This window comes from Hippocampus guttulatus, chromosome 9 (genome assembly GCF_054856545.1).
Source record: "Hippocampus guttulatus isolate MCC_2025c chromosome 9, RoL_Hgut_1.0, whole genome shotgun sequence".
NCBI classification, from domain to species: Eukaryota; Metazoa; Chordata; class Actinopteri; order Syngnathiformes; family Syngnathidae; genus Hippocampus; species Hippocampus guttulatus.
Window position 1 is genome coordinate 2,932,805 of NC_141269.1, and position 21,431 is coordinate 2,954,235.

A 21,431-nucleotide genomic window follows, 5' to 3' on the forward strand; every position below is an offset into this window, starting at 1 on the left:
TGTTGGGTTAATTGTGCGGAAAGCGCTAACATGAGCACTAATGGTTGCTAGACCGTCTCTAAAAGCCCCGAGATTGACTGATGGCCCTAATCGCTTCCAGGTCCTTGATCAAACTCTACAGAACAAGTCGTGGTTTGGCGGTGCGTCATAATGAAACATTTTGACGGGCAGTCAGGAGGCGGGGTGGGGAACCTTATGTTCTTCGCTCGTTTCATTCTGGTGTGCTTGTGTACAGTTGTTGCCAGAACGGTGGGAGGGTCGCTGTCCTAATCGAGCCGCACACTGTCGCCCAAGTGCCCCATTATGAGTCTGTCCACAAAAACCCAAGGCTGTGTGTGCTCCTGTGCAGGGCCTGTCGTATGCACGCGATACTTTCTTGAAGCGACTGCCCCAACTCTGCATTCTGACGTGCACGGTTTGACGTGAATGTGTGCGATCAGGTATGCAACGCTTCCTGTCCGACTCACTTGTGCGCACCCCCCGAGCCACCTGCTCACTGGAAACAATAAGTTGATGAGCAGCAAACATTTTTACCACCAAAGTGCATGAACCTCGATCATTCCAGACTGAAGTTTTCCCTATTCATAGCGCTTCCTCCTCGCCGCTGCAGGCCATGGAGCGGCGATCCCGGGAGGGCCGGCCGTGCAATCTGAGATCAGGCTAATGCTTTCCACCGCAGTGCTGAGACCATGCGTGCAAAAAAGAGACGACTGGCATTGTCCTCAAAGTCAAATGAAAGCCCATTCTTACTGAAACAGATAAAAAAAAAGAAAAAAAAGAAGTGCGCATGTTTCCCAGAAATATTTTCTCATGTCTTATGACTTGAGAAGATTCCGGAGGTCAGTATTCAGTTTGACCTCCTTTTTTTGTTGTGGTTATTCTCCACATCTAGTCTGAACAAACACAGTCAGAGCTTCCTTGGTTTAATCATCCAAATTCTTGCAAAAATGTTTTTAAAATTCTGAAACGACAATTTTATAATGATAAAAAAAATGGAATCGCCTGACAGGTTGGACAGGAAGACATTTATGCATGCCATCCTTGAGAACAATGTCAATTGTCTGAAGCAGCAGCTCTCAAACACGTTAAATTACCATGTGACCTGCCGATGGCGCAGTTAACCAGTTAACAGCCAACCAAATCTACTCTGTCGCCGACGCCCATATCACTCACCAGACCAGGCCCCGCCTTTTAAACATATGCACGCTCACAGGTACAACGGTAGCATGTGAGGATGATGAGCCCAAGAGGACAAAAACAAGACCCGCGGGCAGCTCACATGCACATTGATTCATACGGTAAAATTCTGTGACGACCCCACACACACACACACACACACACATATTACTTATTATGTTTTTGTACGGAGTAAAACGTTTTTTAAAATGTAAATATTCCTTTGTGGAATGTCAAAATAACTTTGTAGCTCTTTTTTTTATTTATATTTTTTTATTTTATTTTTTTTTGTATTTTATTATTTGCCCTGTGGGAAGTAGCTGAAATTGCCTCTTGGAGTTTTTTGGTTTGTTGAACCCTCGCCGAGGGAATTCCTGGAGTTGTATTTCTGGACATGTTTCACGTGATGTTTCCAAATATTTTAATCCAAGTGTGTGAGCTGCATGTCCACTCAATTGATTTCTCGGAAATGCTTGAAGACACTGTGGAGACTGTGACACAGACAAACAAAGCACCCTTTTAATTTTTCTTTCCCACCCTTCTCCCTCAAAAGCATCCATAAATGTGAAGACGAGTTTATTCTGTTCTTGTTTGTTTGTGTGTGCGTGCGTGTGTTGGCGTTAGTGGATGTTGGAAGCCTGCTGTTGCTCAAGGTGACTCTGCCAATCTGCTGTGAGTAGAGAGCCTCCAACGCTGCGTGAACGCACTGTCTGCTCCTGCATGACGTGAATTCACACCCGAATTATTTCTTTTCTATCTCATTTGAAGTGTGTTTATTAGGAATGTAACGGCATGGCACAAAAAAAAACGACGGTTCAGTATGTACCTTGGTTTGAAAGATTGTGGTCCAAAAGGTCACAAAGTGCTTTTTGAGAAGCTGCAAACTCAAATAATTGATGTAAAAATCTTAACGCAGTCTGAAATATTTTGCTCTAAATACTCAGTCTGAAGAGACGTGGTTGATCGTAATGTCACAAAATCTCAGTTCATTCATGTAACATTACAACTTTTTGCAAAATAATGGTTAATTCCCTGAGCAAATAGGACCTCATGCGTTTGATGTTTCATGCTTATTTTTGGAAATTGTTTTAGGTTGATTAAAAAAAATCTTAGGTTTGATTTTTTTCCCCTTGAAAAATGTACTCTTCTTTTCATCTGACTTTTTCTTTAAAATGAAGTTCTCTTTAAAATGAGGACAATCTCGTACATTTACAACTTTATCCTCATAATATTGCAATTTTTTTTTCAAACAAAGAAATCAGACTTTATTCTTGTTCTTAATGGTGAGCAAGTATTGATGCCAGGTATTGGTATCGGGCTGATACCAGCCTTATTATCAAAGGTTCTGGTACTCATGCAGGCTGCTGATTCCAGCCATGGATACTTCCTGTAAGCCAAAAAAAAAAAAAAAATCAGTTTTATTCTTGGAAAAATATGATTTATGTCTTACCATTTTTTGTGTTGAAAAAAAATGACATTGTCTGAAAAATTGTGATTTTCTCATACAATTACGATACAAGAACTTTGTACTGCTTTTTTTCAGGAAACTAATCTGGCGTTTGTAAATAAACCTTTGACTATTTTCAAAGAATCAGACTTGATTACACAGTTCCCGTGTAATATTCCAGGTGTCACAGAATGCCGTCAGCAAATTGTAAGTGATACAGGGAGTCTGGAAGAGTCACAGAAAGGCATAAAAGCCTTAGAAATTTTCATCGCCAATTCTTTTTTTATTGCCAGACAAAAGCAGCATGGCAACTGATGTTATGTGGAGGTGCCGTCTTCCCCAGAAAAGAGCGTTCTCTGTTCACTCCGCACTGCCGTTGTGTGCGTCCATCTTTATGTGACATGATTGATCCGACCGTATTTTCGCCTGTTTTGTCTCTCCTGCAGCATGTCAAGACCTTCTCCTCCTCAGACAGCTTAGCGAAGGTGCAGGAGGTAGCAAGCTGGCTTTTGGAAATGAACCAAGATCTGCTGTCGGGGGGCAGCAGCAGCAGACGGAGTCGGGGCTCCGGGGGTCCGGCGGCGAGAGGTAACGCCTCCTCCTCCGCCGCCCAGGCACCCCAGCAGCCGGCAGAGGAGGCTGACGAGGATGAGCACATGAACCGGGTGCTCGAGGACGAGGAGCGGCCACGGCAACAGGTGACGACGACAACAGTTTTTCATTCCCAAGTCATTTAAGTGTAAAAAGAAGACGACTGTTACAAATATTGATTAACACATCACACACAGACGCACACCCACACACAAGCCTCTACTTTTGCATCACAAGTGATGAGCATAAAGCAGACAGCCAATTGGTGGCTCCATAGCGGCTAATGTTGTAGTCGACATCTTCACTCGCCTCCTCTTGTCAAACGGCACAAAGTTGTACTCTAATGCTAACGCAAACTAGGCATGGGGTGCCGATTGACAGTGGTTTTAGAAAGTCAAGAACCACTTATACTGCCTCACCGGTAATGAACACGAGCTTAATTGGAAATGAGTCATATTTGAGAGAGCCAAGGGGCGAGCAGTTACACTATGAGGAGGAGGAGGGACGGAGCAAGCGACATTGCAGACAAGGGTGCATTTTGGCTCTGTTGCTTAATGTGCGTTATACTAAAAATGGTGCCCGTGGGTACTTGTTCGCCCCAAGGACAACACGGACAATTAGACAATGATATTTCGGCCGGTGCCCACGGCTAGTGTAGCGTCTTAAAGCCCATGCGGGCTGGGCGTGCTATTGCATACATGACACAATAATCCATCAATCCATGCATTCTCCGCCGCTTATCCGGGATCGGGTCGCAAGGGCAGCCGCTTAAGCAGGGGGCGGGGGGGGCCCAGAGTTCGTTCTCCCCAGCCACTTCGTCCAACTCTTTCCCAAGACGGCCGAGAGACATACTCTCTCCTGCGTCGTCCTCGGGACACTTCACACGGGAGGTGTCCAGGAGGCATCCTAACCAGATGCTCAAGATACCGTTTGAAATTGTTCCAGACAGCTTTTCGTTGTTTGAGGGAGCAATTTTTAGGCAGTTTTTTTTTTCGTATTCAACTTCCCTTGTTTTGTGCCACCATGGGAAACTTGCGTGTGACCAGTTGTGCACTCGGCTCAAATGTTATTGCTTTGTCCAACTCTGCAGCCCGAGACCTCGCAAGTGGACGCGGACAGAGGACCGACATGGGCACCCGGCGAGCCTGCGCCGAGCAACGGCCCCCCCGGGGAAAACGGGGGAGACGAGGAAGGGCCCCCCAGCAAGGTGAACCGATGCGAGAAAGGTCCCCGCTGGACGTGGAGGGCCGAGCAGAGGCAGCGGACTCAGGAGGCCGAGGAGGAGGACGAGGAGGAGGAGGAAGAGGAAGAGGAAGAGAACAACAACCACAACAACAGCAGCAGTCACCAGGAAGAGGAGGAAGAGGAGAGGACAGAGGGAGGGCAGGAGCAGAGGAGGACGAGGGACGAGGAAGAGGAGGACGAGGAGGAGATGGACCAAGACAGTGACGACTTTGAGCCCTCGGCGGAAAGCGGGCGGGAAGAGGAGGAGGAAGAGGAGGATGAGGAAGCAGAAGAGGGGCTGATGTCTCCCTCCATCAGGAACAATGCGACGGTCGCCAGCAACAATGTGGACTCACACCAAAGCTCCTCCAACAAGAAGGTAAGCGTTATTCTTCACTTGTCCTTGGAAGGGTTGTCATCAGCCCAGCCCCAGCTGCTGCTTTCTGTTTTGTTTATGGCGCCCTCTTTCGACCACAGTTCGTTATTGCAGCTGTCACTTACGGTGGGCTCAAACAAAACATTCTACGTGCTCATAAAGCGGAACGTTGCTTTCCAAATAGACTTTGCGAGTTGAAATGAATAATAATGAATCTTTTCTACCAACATTTTCTTCCTCCTAATGTGTTTCAATAAGAAATATGACTTGACAGTATTTATGATGCTGTCTAAAAGCATACCTTTTGTTCTTCTCACTGTTTTGCCTTTTTGCCATCCTTTTCCTCACTTTCAGCAACTTTTCCATCTTTTCATTGAGGGTGATCTGCAGCCTTTGGTTAGCGTTTTCGCTTCGGACTGTGCATCTCGCCCAAAAAACAAAAAAGACGATTCAATAAGTGTCGAGTGTGACGCACGGGGTGCCATATGATTCAAGAACAGTATTGTGTATAATCGTAGAAGTACTACAGTCGTACTTCCATGCCAAGTCGACCACACGCACACCCCGCTGGCATGTTTCAAGCTTACATTCAATGGACGTCGTCCGATTCTTCTTACCATTTGCTTTCAAAGAAATGGTTGTCAAAAAAATAGGAGCACAAAAAAAAAACCCTGCACACCTTTTACTTAAACTGTGAGGTAACCTCTGAACTGAACGTGGCCCGAATGTTGTGAAGTTTTTTGTCTTCATCGAGTGGAGCGGACCAGCACCTCACCCGTTGGCCAAAATGTTTGTTACGTCCGAGTGGCGGCATGTGAGTCAAAACGTGTACGTTGGGGCATTAAGTCAAGGCAGCACTAATTATTACAGCAGAGGTAGGAGACTCGTAATCTGTTCCCAGTTTTAGGACTTGGGACATACTCTGCTCATACTTGTGATAGACTTGACTAAAGTGTTACGGTCTACATTTGAAAATCGGACTCAATTTTGTTGACTTTTTTTTTTTTTTTAAATTCAAGATAGTCTGCCATTTTTTTCCCAAGGATGGCGGTTGATGCCCCTCCTCTCCACCAGAGGGCAGCATTTCTCCAATTTCCGTATTCTCAAATTATGTAATGTAAACCTGCTGCTTGTACGGCCTATGTTGAGTGCTGCCTGTCTCGGTCGGGTCAGTCACACCGCAGCGGCTATTAGAGGGGCCATTCATGCGGATATTTTCCAAGAGTTATGCCTCCGGTGCTTCAGCGTTGGGCTGAGGTAGAGACACTTTTTTTTTTTTCCTGCGCAGGGCTTATTCGAAGGCCATAAAAGAGCGAGCGGGGAGGAATTGCACTATTTGCTGGAGCAAATGATGAGCTGCGCCCGCAGTAAAGCATCTTGCTTTGCATTAGGTTGCCTATTTAGTAGGTTATAATATTCAGGACATGCTAAACAGCATTATCACCCTTCAGATTGAATTAATAGGCTGAGGCAACTCCATTATGAGGATGCCGTTTGTTTTCATGAGCTACTGCTATATGTTTTACAAAATGCAAATTATCAAAGCGAGAATCAGGCTTCGCTACGTACCTTGGTTGTATGTTCAAAGTTGGGTTGATCTTGTCTATGGTCAGAGGAACAAATACCAAAACGTGAACAGATTTCACGGTTGCAGTAAATCAACCAATGACGATTTTCTGCAATGAACTACAAAATAAATGTTTTAATACTTTTCTGCAACATCAGTTCAGTGGTATCACTTTAAATAGTCTGGGAAAAAAACAGCAATGGTGACAGCACAGCGCCGTGGTGGTTGGCACGTCTGGCTCACCCTCGGAGGCACCAGGTGTCAAACTCAGGCCCGGGGGCCAGATCCGACCCGTCACATCATTTTATGTGGCCCGTGACAGCAAAATGTTTTGGATCAACTGCAATGGTTCTTGCTCAAATCTCCCAACATTTCAAATTTTCACTTATAAAAATTTAAAAAGTCTTCAGATATTGCAGCATATTTTGGTTACTAAATCCCTTTTTAAAATGACTTGGACAAATGTTATCATCTGCAATTATGTTTTTTTTTTTCCAGTCAATTCATTGTCCAACACGGCAGTACCTTGCATTGTTTGACTTTTTTCCACCCTTGGAGTACCCATACATTTTAGAAATTATGGGGTGGGGGAAAACTGTGGTAATCTTTCGAATTTACAAGCACAAAACACTACACCGCCGTCCGGTGGGAATAAATAAAATGTATTTTGCCAGGAATGCGCTTGACAAATGTCAAATAACAAACTTCAAAGACGGAAAAAATTGTTTTCAAATGATTTGTTGTAGGTTTCTTTAAAAAAAAAAAAAAGAAATCACTAAAACCTGGAATTACAGCAGGAGTGTGGAGACGTTTTAATTATTCGACATAACTGTCATTTTTTTCTACAAACTTGCAGTTTGAGGCGTTTTTATTTGCACTCATGTTGTTGGACAATTCGAATACGTAGTTTGCACACAGTCAGCTTCTGCCGATTGAACAGCTGCCAGTAAGACACTATTGTCCAACAATTGTGCAGAGCACATATTTACAAATACAGGATGGGGGAGTTGAGCCACGCGGGCGTCGAATAGCACAAGCTCATCTGTCGGGTCCGGATGGTCGGTCGGCTCTGATAGATGTTTTCACACGCTAATCCTCCTCAAACAATGACAATAGAAGAGAGGTTCAACGCACACATGGGAAGTTGTCTGACATTTGTCGTCACCCCGATTGTTGTGATCGCACAGGCAACAATTTGCGATACAGTACCATCCTGTGCGTAAGCTTTTTTTTTTTTTTTTGTAGCATTCTTTCCAACATGATTGTTTTGTGTTTCGGGGTATTTGAGAGCACCCAGATGATCGACTATTAGGGCGGCAAAAAGAGTGTAAAATTTGCCGTAAACTAACATGGGAATTTTAGATGCGTAAATTTGCAAGTAATGCAGAAAAAACATTATATTTCTTCGTAATCATTGACAAAATACTTTGTACGGCAAGGTGAATCAATGACTTCAAAGATTAATCCCAAAGAGCTGAAGCAAGGGTTTTATTTCACAATAAAAATATGACAACATAATGAACAACAAACACTTGGTTATCTTTATATATCAAGTTAATTCAATAGCAGTAAAACTTTGTTTTCTCATCTAGAAGCAAAGATACATTTTAAAAAAGCTCTGCTGTAATTGTATAAAATAACTTTAAAAAAATCTTTATTTGCTCTTTGTTGAGCGCCCTCCGCTCCCAAAAAAACTGTCACTATTTTCCATTGAACTTTTAATAATTGAAGCTTTTAACAATTTTTCTGCTCAACGAATTTAATCTGAAAAGGCAAAAAAAATCACTAATACACAGCAAAAAATAAATTTATGTAAAAAAAAAAAAAAAAAAGGGGTGCCGGGAGGCGTATTTAGCTATTGGATTTTATTTCCATGTACATCCCAATTAGCCAACGGTTAATTTATCTACCGCATAGTAACCTTTTGACTACTACGACCACATGATATTGTCCTCTACCTCTTCGCCGACACACAAGTATTGATGTTCCTGGAATATCTGCCGCTGTTGAATTGTAAGGCCTCGGGGGGGGGGGGGGGCCGAGAATGCTCACAATGCGGAAGTTTCTCAGACACGTGCGCTGTGGTGCGGTGCATTCCGCTGCCAAAGGTTGACGGGAGCAGATTTCGCAGCACCACTAGGTGATTGGTGGTTGGGAGAGGCCATGCGTTGGGCCGCAGCTGCTCGGCAGTGACATCACAGGCCAGACGCTTTTTAAGGGGTGCCCGTCAGCCGGGGAGTTTGGACTAGACTGAAGCGAGGCCTAGGTCCTGCCCGTTCAAGCTATTTGAAGAGTTTCCTGACTTCTTCTTGGAAATATGACTTGTTAGTTTTTGTTCCCCCATGCTTTTTGCAATGCTGCGGCATTGCCCGATCCCCCGTTTCTCGTCCGGCGGCGCCCGTAGGAAGACGGTAAATAATGGCAAGGGCAGGACTACCACCAAAGGCACGCCAGAAAGCAAAACCCTCGATGTGGCTGATCCGAAGGACCTTATCGTCAACCCCCTGCCCCCTCAGAAAATCCTTCGAATATTTAGTATCAACATCATTGCTCAGGGTTTGCCGTTCTGCCGTCGACGGGTAAGTGCCGAAACGTTTTATGATCACGGCCAAAGTTGAATATGCTGCCAACAATGCCATGGAAACAGACATTTCTTTGATTAAAAAAAAATAGTTGTTTAAATAATGGACATCAGTAAAATGAGAAACTCTTGAGCAACTTTTAGTTTCAACGATTTCTGGGATCTCTTTGCGCAAACTCATGAGGTTGGTCAGTGAAAGTTGCCTAGGCCGTGACAAATTTCAAAAGACGGCGACCGTTATTTGTACGATTCATGTTCAGTGAATATCAGCAATGCGTGGCATTTTTGCGCCGGAGCGCCCCCACCCACAGATCGTCCCCCGACATATGACCTTACAAAGTCTGTCGCCGACGAGCCTAATTTTAGCTTCGATAGAACGTCGCGAGAGAAATGAAAACGGGAAGGCGCAGTGTAGCGTATCTGTCAAACTCCACCTATGCGCTATGTTCACGGGTACTTAAAAACAATTTATTGGAAATTAAATCTCTTGTCATTTTTTTTAATTGAAGAAAATATATACTTTAACGATTTTTTTTTTCCCCAACCCGTGTGTGGAGACAACTGATGGTCCTCGCAGGCCACAATATTCTGTCCCCAAATTTTTCTATTTATTTATTTATTGAGTGGCTTCCATTGATGCCAAGTTGTATATCCGATTAATTATTCCGACCACATTAACATTGTTTTTCCTATTAATGCCATTTAATCTGCAGCGTGTATTCTGAAATGTCATTTTTCCCAAATTAACAACGGTACAAATCCAATTAGGTGCTCATTCTTAACATCAAACATTTTCACCCAATAATTGGCCCCGGGTATTATCTCCCCAAATGATCACATTTAATAACATAATGTTCTTAATCAGTCGTCTGTAGATGAATTTGACAAGTCATTTGTGGATTGTGGAAGTGGAAATTTGGTATGGGTGACTGTCATGAGAAAAAAAATTGAATGATTTGAATGAAACGATGGAGCTCGCTGAAGAAAAGAGTTTGGACCATTGAAAGAGTTGCTTCCAAATCTATATGTTTATTTTCTGCCATGACACTTTTTTTTTTAATCACTATAATTACAACTGGGCTATCATTTTGACATGTCAAAGTTGAAGGGACAGTTACAGGACAAACCTTTACGTCCTCTCAAACTGCTAAGATCACAAAGGCATGCGCAGTTAGAGGATCTCGACGTTCCCACGGCAGCTATGTTCATGTCAACAACACCAGGAGTGTCGGCTCAACCAGCTTTTGGCTGTCGTCATTAACACTAAATTATAATAATCGTTTGCGTTGACCAAAAATGTACATCATGCTTTAAAACTTGTATTTAGCTTATGGCGTTAGCCTGATGTAAATATGGACGCCGCTAGCAAACGTTTTAGGTTTAAGTGTGTACTTGCATCGTGGGTAAGGAGCATGCAGTGGAATACTGCAGGAGGTTGAATTCTGTCGCCCTTGAGCTTCAAATAACACAAGAGGAGCCCGTCGGGGTGCATATGCCATTGGCTATTCTGAGACACACACCCCATTCCTGGGCATACGGAGCCGGCGGGTCAGCTAACAAGTGCCCAGGTCAGCTATGTGTCGCTGGCGTCGAGCCATAAACCTCCTGTGTCAAAGTTTTATCACTTCATTTTTTTTTCTCCCCACCAAACTCATTTCCTGTTAGTCCCTAAAAATGATTGATCAATAGAGCGTTAAAAACGGGCCGCTGCAAAGTTAGCGGCTCAACAAATGTTGTTTTGTGGGTTCCTGAAAAGTGATGGCTTTGGAGTAAAGGTCTCTGCCCAACGCCAGATTTTACATTGGCGGTGAAGCTAATGCTAAAATGCATCGATCTGCAAAATTACTATCTGAAAGTGTTTCTCCCAAATTGAGACAGAAGAAAACTTGAATGGGATTTGATCAAATGATTTTCCAAATTTTTTCCCTCCATAACGTAGTGCTGATAATTGCGTTCTGTATCTCCAAATGTAATTTTTTTTTTTCACGAATGAAATTGTGGAATGAGTGATTGTGGATAACGTTTTTAGTTTTGAAGGTAGTGCAGAACTTAAACAGGGCAACTGGCATGAGCCACAAAGATTTGGTTTGCCAGCGTCCCGGGGAATATTTTCTGAAAATAGCTAATCTCATTTAGCAACATGAAAGTCGGTATGTCTATCATGACTAGACCCACCAAAAAGTCTGTAAAACCAATGACTGAAAATATACAGGAAATGTGTTGTTTTGGTTAGGTAGCCACCAAGTTTCTCATTGACAGATGCATGACGCTCATGTGCGCAACATTAACATTTCTCATTGAATGATGGCAAAGCATAGGTCTGTCTGCTCTTTGATGACACACCAAAATTTCCAGGTGTGTTCATCAGAGCGAAAATTTTTACCGGTTGGGAGCTTTGGGATTTTTATTTATTTATTTTTGGGTTGATTTGCCCTAAACCGGTTCAACTTGGAAACATGAATATTGGTCGACGTTTCTATCATGAATAAACCCACAAACGTTTATGACACCGGCGGGTGGGGCTACATTGAGAGAAACTTGAGTTTTCATCATTGTGCGTCAATGTGACGATGCGTCCTGCATCTTGCATGAGCTCAAGGTCCCGCTCTTAAGAAATTCATAGGCGCTCATTAGTGGGATCCAGTTACTCCATGCCTGACGTTCAATTTCCAAACCTTTCAGACTGTGTACTCCCTCCGCTTTGCGCTCCCTTGATGGGGCGTGAGTGTCTTTTTAATCAATTACCGCGGTTTTGTTAGCTTGTTACGTCATTAGCATTTTTTTTTGTTGTTGTTCGTCTTCCTCATGTTTAGGCTTCTCGCAGATATTATGTGCTGTGGATTTTGCCTTAACTCGGGACGCTCCGATTGATCAGTGGGCGCTAATTATGGGCCTATTAGTGAAAATGCAGGGCGATCCGGTGGTCCAGTGGTTAGCGCGTCGACCTCACAGTGCGTACCGGATTCAATCCCAGTTCCGACATTCTAAAAACACGTATGGCAGACTGATTGAACACTCAAAATTGTCCCTAGGTGTGATTGTGAGCTCAAGTGGTTGTTCATCTCTGTGTGCCCTGCGATTGGCTGGCAACCGATTCACGGTGTCCCCCGCCTACCGCCCGAAGACGGCTGGGATAGGCTCCAGCACCCCCCGCGACCCTTGTGAGGATAAAGCGGATCGAAAAATGAATGAATAAATGAATCGTGAAAATGCGCGTGATCAGTGAATCCGATGAAAAGCCTCTCCTGGTTGACCGATCATCCCACGTAAATTAACGGCCTGGCACATATTGGCAAAATCCCGAGCCCGAACGCTTTATCCAGTGTCAGTGTCGTTCTCCCATGACTGACCTTCTACAGCGTGCTCTTAGGCATGCTGTAGTCTGGTCATCAGCAAAGATGTCCTCTGAATATATCTTTAATAGGCTGTTACCAATATAGTTTGCCTGACGGGGTGGCTATGAACCCTGCTGACTTCACTCCTGATGCACTGCACTGCGGTTTGGACAATTTGCTGCAATTCTTGACCTCTCAGGCTGTTGTTCTGCCCTACCCCTTTTTTTTCCTTCGTCACTCCGAGATATCTTGTTGAGCATCTTTTCTACAGTCGAACTCCCCCCCTCGTGTTTGATATCACAAAGAGCAGCGTGCGGGCCTTCCTCTGTTCAAATCGCACATCCTGTGGAGGAAGAAAAACAAGCTCGAGCCGTGCCTCTTTCCCGGCATTCGCATTCATCCAGTGCCGTATCAAGTGCGTCTATATTTAACAGCAGTAAAGGGAATGGTATCACAGGTGTGTGGGTGTGTATATGGATGCGCATTCATCAGCGGGTGTGCCAGATGACGAGGTGCAAATCGAAAGGGGTTGCACTGTGACGAAAGGATTCATTGCTGGGGGAAAAAAAATAATAAAATGGACTTTTGCATATGTAGAGGATTCATATGCATTTATGAGTGAAACTGTTGTGCCTTGAGTTCAACTAGTAATGCATGTGGCAGGCCAATTAAAAGTTTGGTGACTCAAGAGTCACACCCCTGCTCAGTCGGTTGGCAAAAGCGGCTCGGACACCACCGCGGGCTCCCATGAGACACTTGTGAGGGGGTGCGTTTCACTCCGGGCTGGTCGAGTTTGATTCAATTTTAATGACTACTTGCTTTGGCTCCCACATCAGAAAGTTTTGTTGACGTTTGTTTCTATTTGCTTAGTCCTGCAGTCGCTCAGAGAGGTTGCTTCACTTTGGCTTTTAAGGTCATATTTTGATTTATATTCAGTACTTTAAGCAAATATATATACAGTATATATTCTCCCCCTTTTTGCACTCATATTCACGTTCATGCTAGGTCAAAAGCTAGCCACGACCTTAGATGTCCAGAGGCTGAGCTGCACTGTTTGTTTACAGTGTGCGGCTGCAAAATCAGCCAATTTGCCTCCTCCAGTGCACCACATCTCATTGGCATAAGATGATATCAAGTTGTTGATTACGGCCGAAGCAATGTTGGTCCCCTTCTCTTCAATCACTGTGCCGGAAATTGGCAAGAACCGGAACACCCCATTCTGTAGGCTTGGCAAATAGGCCTATGGCGTAGAACAAAAACGTTTGGGATCGTTCGAGACCAGCTCATGGCAGCAAAATCTATACTGTGAAGTTTATTATTTTTTTATTTATGTATTTTTTTTTTGTTCAATAAACATTGTCTGTTCACTTTATAGGACGGGCAGGGTGGGGAATCGGTTCCTTCCCACGCTCAACCTTCCCAACAGCAGACCAAAATCTCTTTTCACTCCGACTTTTCTTCTCCTCCGCTCCTAAAGCCAAAACACTGAAATTGCTCTTTGTGCAGTAAAAGCCCTCCTCGGATACATTCCGCCGGATACCAATCTCGACCTGAAATCGATTTTTCTTTGAGCCCTCAAAAAAAGTTGGCCCCCGCAACAAAACATCACATCACACGGGCCACAATAAACACCTTCATTACGCCCCGCCTGCCCCACAGTCACACAAAAAGGTCCCTTTAATAGTGTCATTAAATCATCCGTGTGGCTCGACAACATTGCCAAATCAACATTTTCATGTCGCCACCGGGGGGGGGGGGGGGGGGGAGAGAGGGAGAGAGAGAGGGAGAGAGAGGGAGAGAGAGAGAGAGAGAGAGAGAGAGAGAGAGAGAGAGAGATAGATGCTCCATGCGTCAAATTTGATAAGATCACAACATATCACACTTTCTGTTCTCCTGGCAATTGTTGGGAATTACACACTGCGGAAAAGGCAAGCGCTGTATGAAATGGCAATGGAAACACAAAGACGAAATTTCATGATGAGCTCTCACAGAACACCACTTTTGTTTTTCCTTTTGCCCGACGCTCACTTTGAAGGCAGAGGACCATCCCCGGCCCAGCCAAATTTCACGACCAAGGAGCTCGATATTGCCGTTGTTTATTATTATTATTTTTTGGGTGTGTAATGACAAAGACATGAGGTTCGGGCTGCCGCACCACACGTAAGTTTGAATTTTACACTTCAGAAGAGTCAACCTACGTTACCCTTATACTTGTACCTGGTTGACATCCCCACCACAAACCCCTCGCATAAAAAAGGTTTTCTTCTCCCCTCCGTGTCTTGCTGCCACCTATTTATTTTGAAACCACAGGTCAGCAAAATTTCGCCCTTTCAGAATGCGCGGATATGACAAAAATACGGTCCATTGGTAGATTGTTTTGGTATTTCAGATTCTGCTGGTACAGCACTCTGCTTCATGGGACTCTAAATATTTCATTTTCGCCTCCAGGGGGCAGCATGGCCTCAATAGTAAGAGTGCTCTGTGCTTGTCCTTCATGTTTCAAGAAGGGAATCTTCACTGTCATATGTTGGCTGGACTACTTGTATGGTCCTCCCGTCAATGTAGTGCTGCCGATTTGTGCAATTGCGGCCACTTAACACGCACCCCTCATGTCTGTCTCCTTTATTTGAGTCTGCCAAAGTAACGTTTGTACTGATTAGATGCGCATCAAGCACAATCGCCCCCCCCCCCCCCCGACCCCCCTCGCATTCAGATCCTCCCATCGAAAAGCTTGGGTAAATATTCCACTTGTACCGTGAGTGTACTCTCAACGCTGCATTATTAAGTACGTTTGAAGGAGTCCTTCGAGCGTTAAAATGAAGGCGCCAATGTTCCAGGCATCCTTGGGCGACTCGTCACAAGGTCGTTGTTGAAGATCAATCAAAGGAAATAGTTTGTTAAAAGTTTGACTTGTGGGGGAGAGCAGGGGTGGGGGGGGGGGGCTGCTCTTCAGTCAAGCGTGGCCCGACACTCATACTGAATCAAAGTTGTCCGATTTGATTTGAGAGATGTATCTGAAAGCTGTGGCAGGTTTTCAGCACATTGGCGTCCTGTCGCTTTCCGAGGACAATCTCGTCTACTTAATGAAGAGATTGCCTTTTAGCATGATGTGAATCTCTGTGTTCTCAGCCTTTGTAGCAATACACACGCTTGATAAAATAAGAGGAGACGGTGGACAGATGCACAAAATTGTACTTGGAGACTCCGCTCCTCTCGCTGCCATATTATTATTTGTTCTTTGCAGAGGATAAAGAGTACATGTCTGAGTATGGTTTTAGTCGCGAGTTCACGTAATTCATTTTCCATTTGCCGATTTTGCTTCCAACAAACGCCTTCATAATGTAAACTTCATTATAAACGTCATTACATTGTTGATGGCGAGTAACATTCGCTGACTGAATGTTTTCAGAAATGAAGTAGGATCGCTACAGTTGTTTATTTCATGTGTTATAAAAACCATTTTTTCTTCATATACACGTATTTGTAATTGACATGTTTAGACTGCATTACATGTTCATGTTTTTACACCTATAAATGTTCATACTGTATTGTACATCGTTGTTGGTGGCCATTTTATTGAAAATTGTTACGATGAAGTTCCGTTATAAAGTACAGGGTAGTTATGTCCCTTGAGGTATGTTGTTACGAGGTTCGATGTTCCCGTCTGTCAATATTTGTCAGCACGCAGTTTGTGCTAAAATGTCCGTTGCTTAAAGGGACAACACCAACCCATAGATGCTAATCGTTAGCCCGTGTGCCTATGGATTTTCCCATTGTGAATGTGAGCGTGGATGGTTGTTCGTCTCTGTGTGCCCTGCGATTGGCTGGCAACCGATTCAGGCTGTCCCCCGCCTACTGCCCGAAGACAGCTGGGATAGGCTCCAGCACCCCCCGTGACCCTAGTGAGGATCAAGCAGTTCGGAAAATGGATGGATATTAGCATTAAGGTGGCACAGCCTACGCGGTTGTTTAAAATACACAAAGTTGAATTATCGTTAAGTTTAGTCACTGACCGCATTAAGCATGTGAGTCAGGTAAACATTGCAGGTCGTAAAGCTTTAAGCACGTCCTCAAAGACTGACGACATACTCCACATCCAACAATTTCATCTGAGAAAAAGGCAACGGCTCCTCACAACTGTCATAAAGTGCTTTTTATGGCCATGACACTTTAACAATCCCAATTTTTATGATGGTATCCGGAGCCTCATCATCCCAAATGTTTATTTGGGAAGAAAAGCCATTGTTGTTGAAAGAGGATGTCAATGGATCGTCGGTGGTTTGACAAACTGAGCGGGATCTTCTCGCAAAGTCGGCGGGTTCATTCAAGAAGCATCCGTAATCATCCTCCGCTTTGCTGTCCGTTGGCCTCTAGTGGCACCCCCCCCCCCACCCCCTCCCCGCACGGCCAGCACTTTATCTCTATATTTAGTAGCATGACTCAGGCCGGTTTTCACCTCCCGCTCAATAAACGTATTTGTCCTCAAAGAAATATCGCTTCATGGTCCCCCACCCCCACCCCCAGCCAAGAGTAGAGCTCAAAGTACCCTTATCTTGCTTTAGGTGTAATAGCAGGCCAAAGGGCTCAATATGTACAACGGGGTCTGTAGTCTATTACTAAACTATGCTAATGCCGTAGTGAAGTCATAATTACACCAAATATTTCAATTTAAAAAAACCTGTCTGCCCCCATAAAACGCATATTCACGGTTCGGCATTCGCAAATTCATATTGGCTGATTTTTCTTTTGGAACTTCTCCCCCCCATTTGCTATTTTTGTGCTCAGGCCAAATCGGTAAATGTGTTACTTTAGAGCAGGGGTGTCCAACTCACTTTTGTTGTGGGCCACATTTTGGTTACCGTTTCCCTTGGAGGGCCATAATGACTGAAACCAAATTTTAAAAAAAGTCAATAATAACCGTTTATTCAACTATTGTTCAAGTTACCGTCCTGAGGGGTTTGATTACAAGAAAAGGATGATATGTCTCTTATTTATTACATATGAGAATTTTAAATTTTGGTCGAGATTTTAGCAAGCATCATGGAATGATGTTTCATTTGCTCTCGCGGGCCAACCAAAATGATGTGGCGGGCCAGATCTGGTCCCCGGGCCTTGAGTTTGATCCAATGTTTAGAGTCAGCTTGCTTAATCGTGGTGCTGTTCACATTAACTCTTTAATAATCAATTTTCATCTGCATTGGAGTTAAGTTGCTCGAATATTTGTTTGCCCGTGCGAGACGTCAAGTCAATTTGATTTATTTAGGCTAGTCTGCTAGCTAACAATATTGATTAGCCTCATCTGACGGTGGTTTGTTTGTGCTGAATAATTCAACTACCCAATATATAGTTGTTTATGTAAAACGGTTTCCTAGTTGTGTAGTACGCGGTCGAGGCCCGGTGTTGTTGCCTCATGATTCGGTTATGTTATTTGCGTGCGGCGCAACTGCTTGAAGCTCCTCGCGCACCCGCGTATGTGCTTCACGCTTCATCTCCCCGCATGTTACGCGGGGCCTCCTTCCTTCACACCCTCTCTCCACATCGGCGCGCCACAGTAGAGTGCACGAAGTGCTGATCTAGTCCACCTAGCCTCTTTTTTTTTTTTTTTTTTTAATTTTCGGCGAGGTGGAGGGACTGCATGCCCGCCGAAGAGCCTCGTAGCCAGCATGTACTTGTGCTCGGTAGCCAGAAGACAGCGGTGAAGAACGCCTGCCTCGTTAGCGCATCCATTTTTAATTTCAAGGAGACATCCTTTTTTTTTTCCTCCATTCTAACAATCTAAAATAGTGACCGTAATTCTAATTTATTTTCATCAAAATTCCAGAAGAAGCGCACTTCAAACCACGGCCGTGAAAACTTTTACACTCAAGGGCCGTATTTGATTTTTAAAACAGACAAATGACGAAGTTTAAAAAAAAGTTCAAATGTCTTTGTAAAATGTGTAACAAAATTGATTTGAATAAAATAATTCGCTCGCATTTCAATTTGCTTTATATATGAAAAAAAAGAGCTTGCTTTGCGTTACGCTAACAAACAATGCAAACCACCGCTGACACGGTAATGTTAGCATGCTGACATGCCAACGTTGGCAGCCACAGTCAGTTTTAGAAGCAGTCTGTATTTGAACACACACGGTGGAGCGACACATTTAAATAGATAATGTAAGAATACTCACGGGCATATTCTTTATCCTCTGCGAAACTTGACTCTTATTCCAAAATGTATTGACTCAAAGCAAGCACAGAAGCCTATTATTTTGTGTCTGCATGACTGTGCCAGTATTATCCCACCTTCCAGTGGCACAATGAATTGGATTACATTGTCTTGAATTTTTATTTCTCTGTTTCCATGAGGGCTTGTTTTTTTTCTCATTAAAATCACAAACACAACATTTCCTTTTTTTTTCTAGGACAGGCAAATTAAACTCGAAACGCAAGACGAAGCCGTAGTCAGCCGCGATAGGCCCCAGCTCACTTGTCCAAATGAGGATGTGCTTTAGAAAATGGATAGATCGTATTCTCTTCATAAATACAGTCGCCATAGAGATAGCGATACTCTCTATGTGCTGGTGTCGGCACGACTGTACAAACACGCCCATAAAGTTTTTATCCCAATCACTTGTTAGCAAATTCCGCTTTGCCGTACCGCACATTACAATTGAGGCGTTTTATCGTCTGATTCGCAGGCAGATAGCTCGGCCGATACTCTTAAGACACTCATTCTGTTTCCTTCAAAGATTGTTTCCCCTCTGTTGGGGCATGAAATAGCTGCATGAAATCTTATCTTTGGTCTTTGGAGAAGAGTGGTTGGAGGAGGAGCGGGGGGGGGGGGGGGGGGCGTTATCCCCATTGAAATTGAAGCCTTAATCAGCACTATCTGCTAAACGTCTTCACTAAATTGCCAGCCCTGCACATCGCCATAAACAGCAAGTCTTGGAGTCTTATCCCTGGATGAGTCCAGAGGCGCTCACTGCAGCCTGGAGGTCCAACGTGGAGAGACTCTTGTTGCCTGGCAACAAGTTTACAGATGAAGGGTGAGGGGGCGCCGGGGGGGGGGGGGGGGGGTTCGTTACGGGGGTTAGTAGCGGGGTCCTCCTCCTGTCGCCCACGCCCCCTTGCCTGTCCTCCGTCATCCCGGCGGCGTCGGGATGAGATCTGCGGCTCGCTTGGCCTGTTCAAGTATTGATTTGATTTGAGTCTGCTCGGCGCTCCCAGCCAGCGCTGCCTTCCACTCTCAAATGTCCGACATCAGTCAGGCTGACTGCTCTCGTGCCGCCGGAGGGAAATAAAAAGCAGTGTAACTGCAGTAGTTGTCACATTAAAAAAAAAAAAAAAAAACTTGATGGGGGGGGGGCTAACAGACTCCAGAGAAGAGACTGCAGTGCAACTTGGGTTCTCGTGAGGTGAGCTGACATCCGGCACGGTATGCTGGTTTCTCGAAACCTCGAGTGCAATGACTCGACATCATATGGAATAAGTGTCGTCCCCCCCGCCTAAAAGAAAGAAAAGGATCGGCTCGGAGTTGTCTGATGCTTGCTGATCTGAGCTCTCGTGGAGCGGAGCGATGCCTGTCACGTTGTGCTGACGTCTTGCATGATGTCACACGTCATGGTTGAAAAATATGAAAAAATGCTGAACTCATTCTTAAAGGCTTGGTGAACTGAACTTTTGTCAGGTGGAGACGTCGACATGCTACGCTGCCGTTTTGTAATCTCGCACACGATGGCCGTTTCATCTTTTGGGGTGTGTCGCAAAAAAAGTCAGGTTGAACAATCTCATTTCTGTTTTGTTTTCGTAGTTATTGTGATCGCAATTTAATATGCGCATATTTTTATCATGACATGTATTTTGGAACAAATACCAGCAATAACAAGAAACGGTATCCGATTCGTTCTCCATAAGTCTTTCTATTCTCATCACTTGATAGTTTCTTTGCCCGGCGACCGCGTCTTTGTCAGATTTGGCGCATCGATGTTGTCTGCTGCCTTTTATTTGTTTCCTGAATGTGTAATCTGCCAAATCGCCCCCGCTGTGAAGGGGGCTCCTTGTTCGTGTCGTCTGCCCACCAATCCTCCGGCCTCTCGTGCGCATTACCATACAGCTGTCCCTACCGGATGCGGTTCGCGACGCAACCGCAGCAGATGGAGCCGCTCGGATTAAAAGCTCCAGACGCATGGTCGCTATCACGGGTCCCTTTTTTGTCAAACGGCGCAGATCATTTATAGTGTCGTGCCTCGGATTGGTATAATGAGCCACACCCTCCCCTCTGTGTGGATTGAATGGGCGCTGCTTTGGCTAACGATAGCTTTTGCGCTTGTCACAGTTGGAGTCATTTATTTTTTGAGGGCTTTCCCCATTCTCGAAATCTCCTAAGAGTCAGCATGTTGTTGTAAATCACGCCCAAATTTCAGAACCTTTATGCGTTTTAACTTGACGTGGAATTTGGCAGGTATGGCAGATGTTTAATGATAGAAATCTTTTTGCATAATTCAGCTTCATTTATCCTCAAAATTTGACAGGTAAATCTCTCATGACGCACCAAATAGTCTCAATAACCCATCTATTAAAAAAAAAAATGAACAAGTCGGCTATTTTGGTTTATAGTGGTTATTTTGGCTTGGTGTAACCATCCCGTTGGTGGTGCATGTCCTGTTTTTATATAATATCTCGTTTACTAATTTTTACATTGTATTTTCTTATTGTCTGTACAGTGTCCTTGGGTGGCATGAAAGGCGCTTTTAAATAAAATGCATTATTATTATTATTATTATCCCACCTTGAACTAGACAATCCAGCCGTCGAAAACGGTTTCACTGAACATGAAATTAGATCGATCGTCATCATGAGTAAACCTGCAAAAACATTTTCAAGAAACTAAGCCTGAAAAGACACAGGAAGTTTGCTATTTTGATTTGAAGCTGCCATTTTAGCTCAGTCGTGGCCAGCAGAATTTGGGCCAAATTCCCTTATCGACATGAAATTTGATCATCGCGTCTATCGTGAGTAGACCTACAAATAAGTGTCAGGAAGCCATGCTTGAAAAGCTGCAGGAAGTCTGCCATTTTGTTTCAATTGGCAATTATTGGATCATTTCGGCCATCTACTGGGGTCCTTCGAAGAAGCTTTTCGAGAGATTTT

The 21,431-nt window shown here is 44.2% G+C and overlaps 1 protein-coding gene across 2 annotated transcripts in view; it reads left to right on the plus strand.

Annotated features, from left to right (window-relative positions):
• fbxw7 (F-box and WD repeat domain containing 7) overlaps positions 1 to 21,431 on the plus strand; it is a 72,050-nt gene that overhangs the window by 18,149 nt on the left and 32,470 nt on the right. For both annotated transcript variants that reach the window (XM_086119587.1, XM_086119589.1), the window contains 2 exons: positions 3,070 to 3,321; positions 4,305 to 4,817. In XM_086119587.1, coding sequence (XP_085975713.1) covers positions 3,139 to 3,321; positions 4,305 to 4,817 — 696 coding nt within the window. In that variant the 5' untranslated portion in view covers positions 3,070 to 3,138. The remainder of the gene's footprint in view (positions 1 to 3,069; positions 3,322 to 4,304; positions 4,818 to 21,431) is intronic.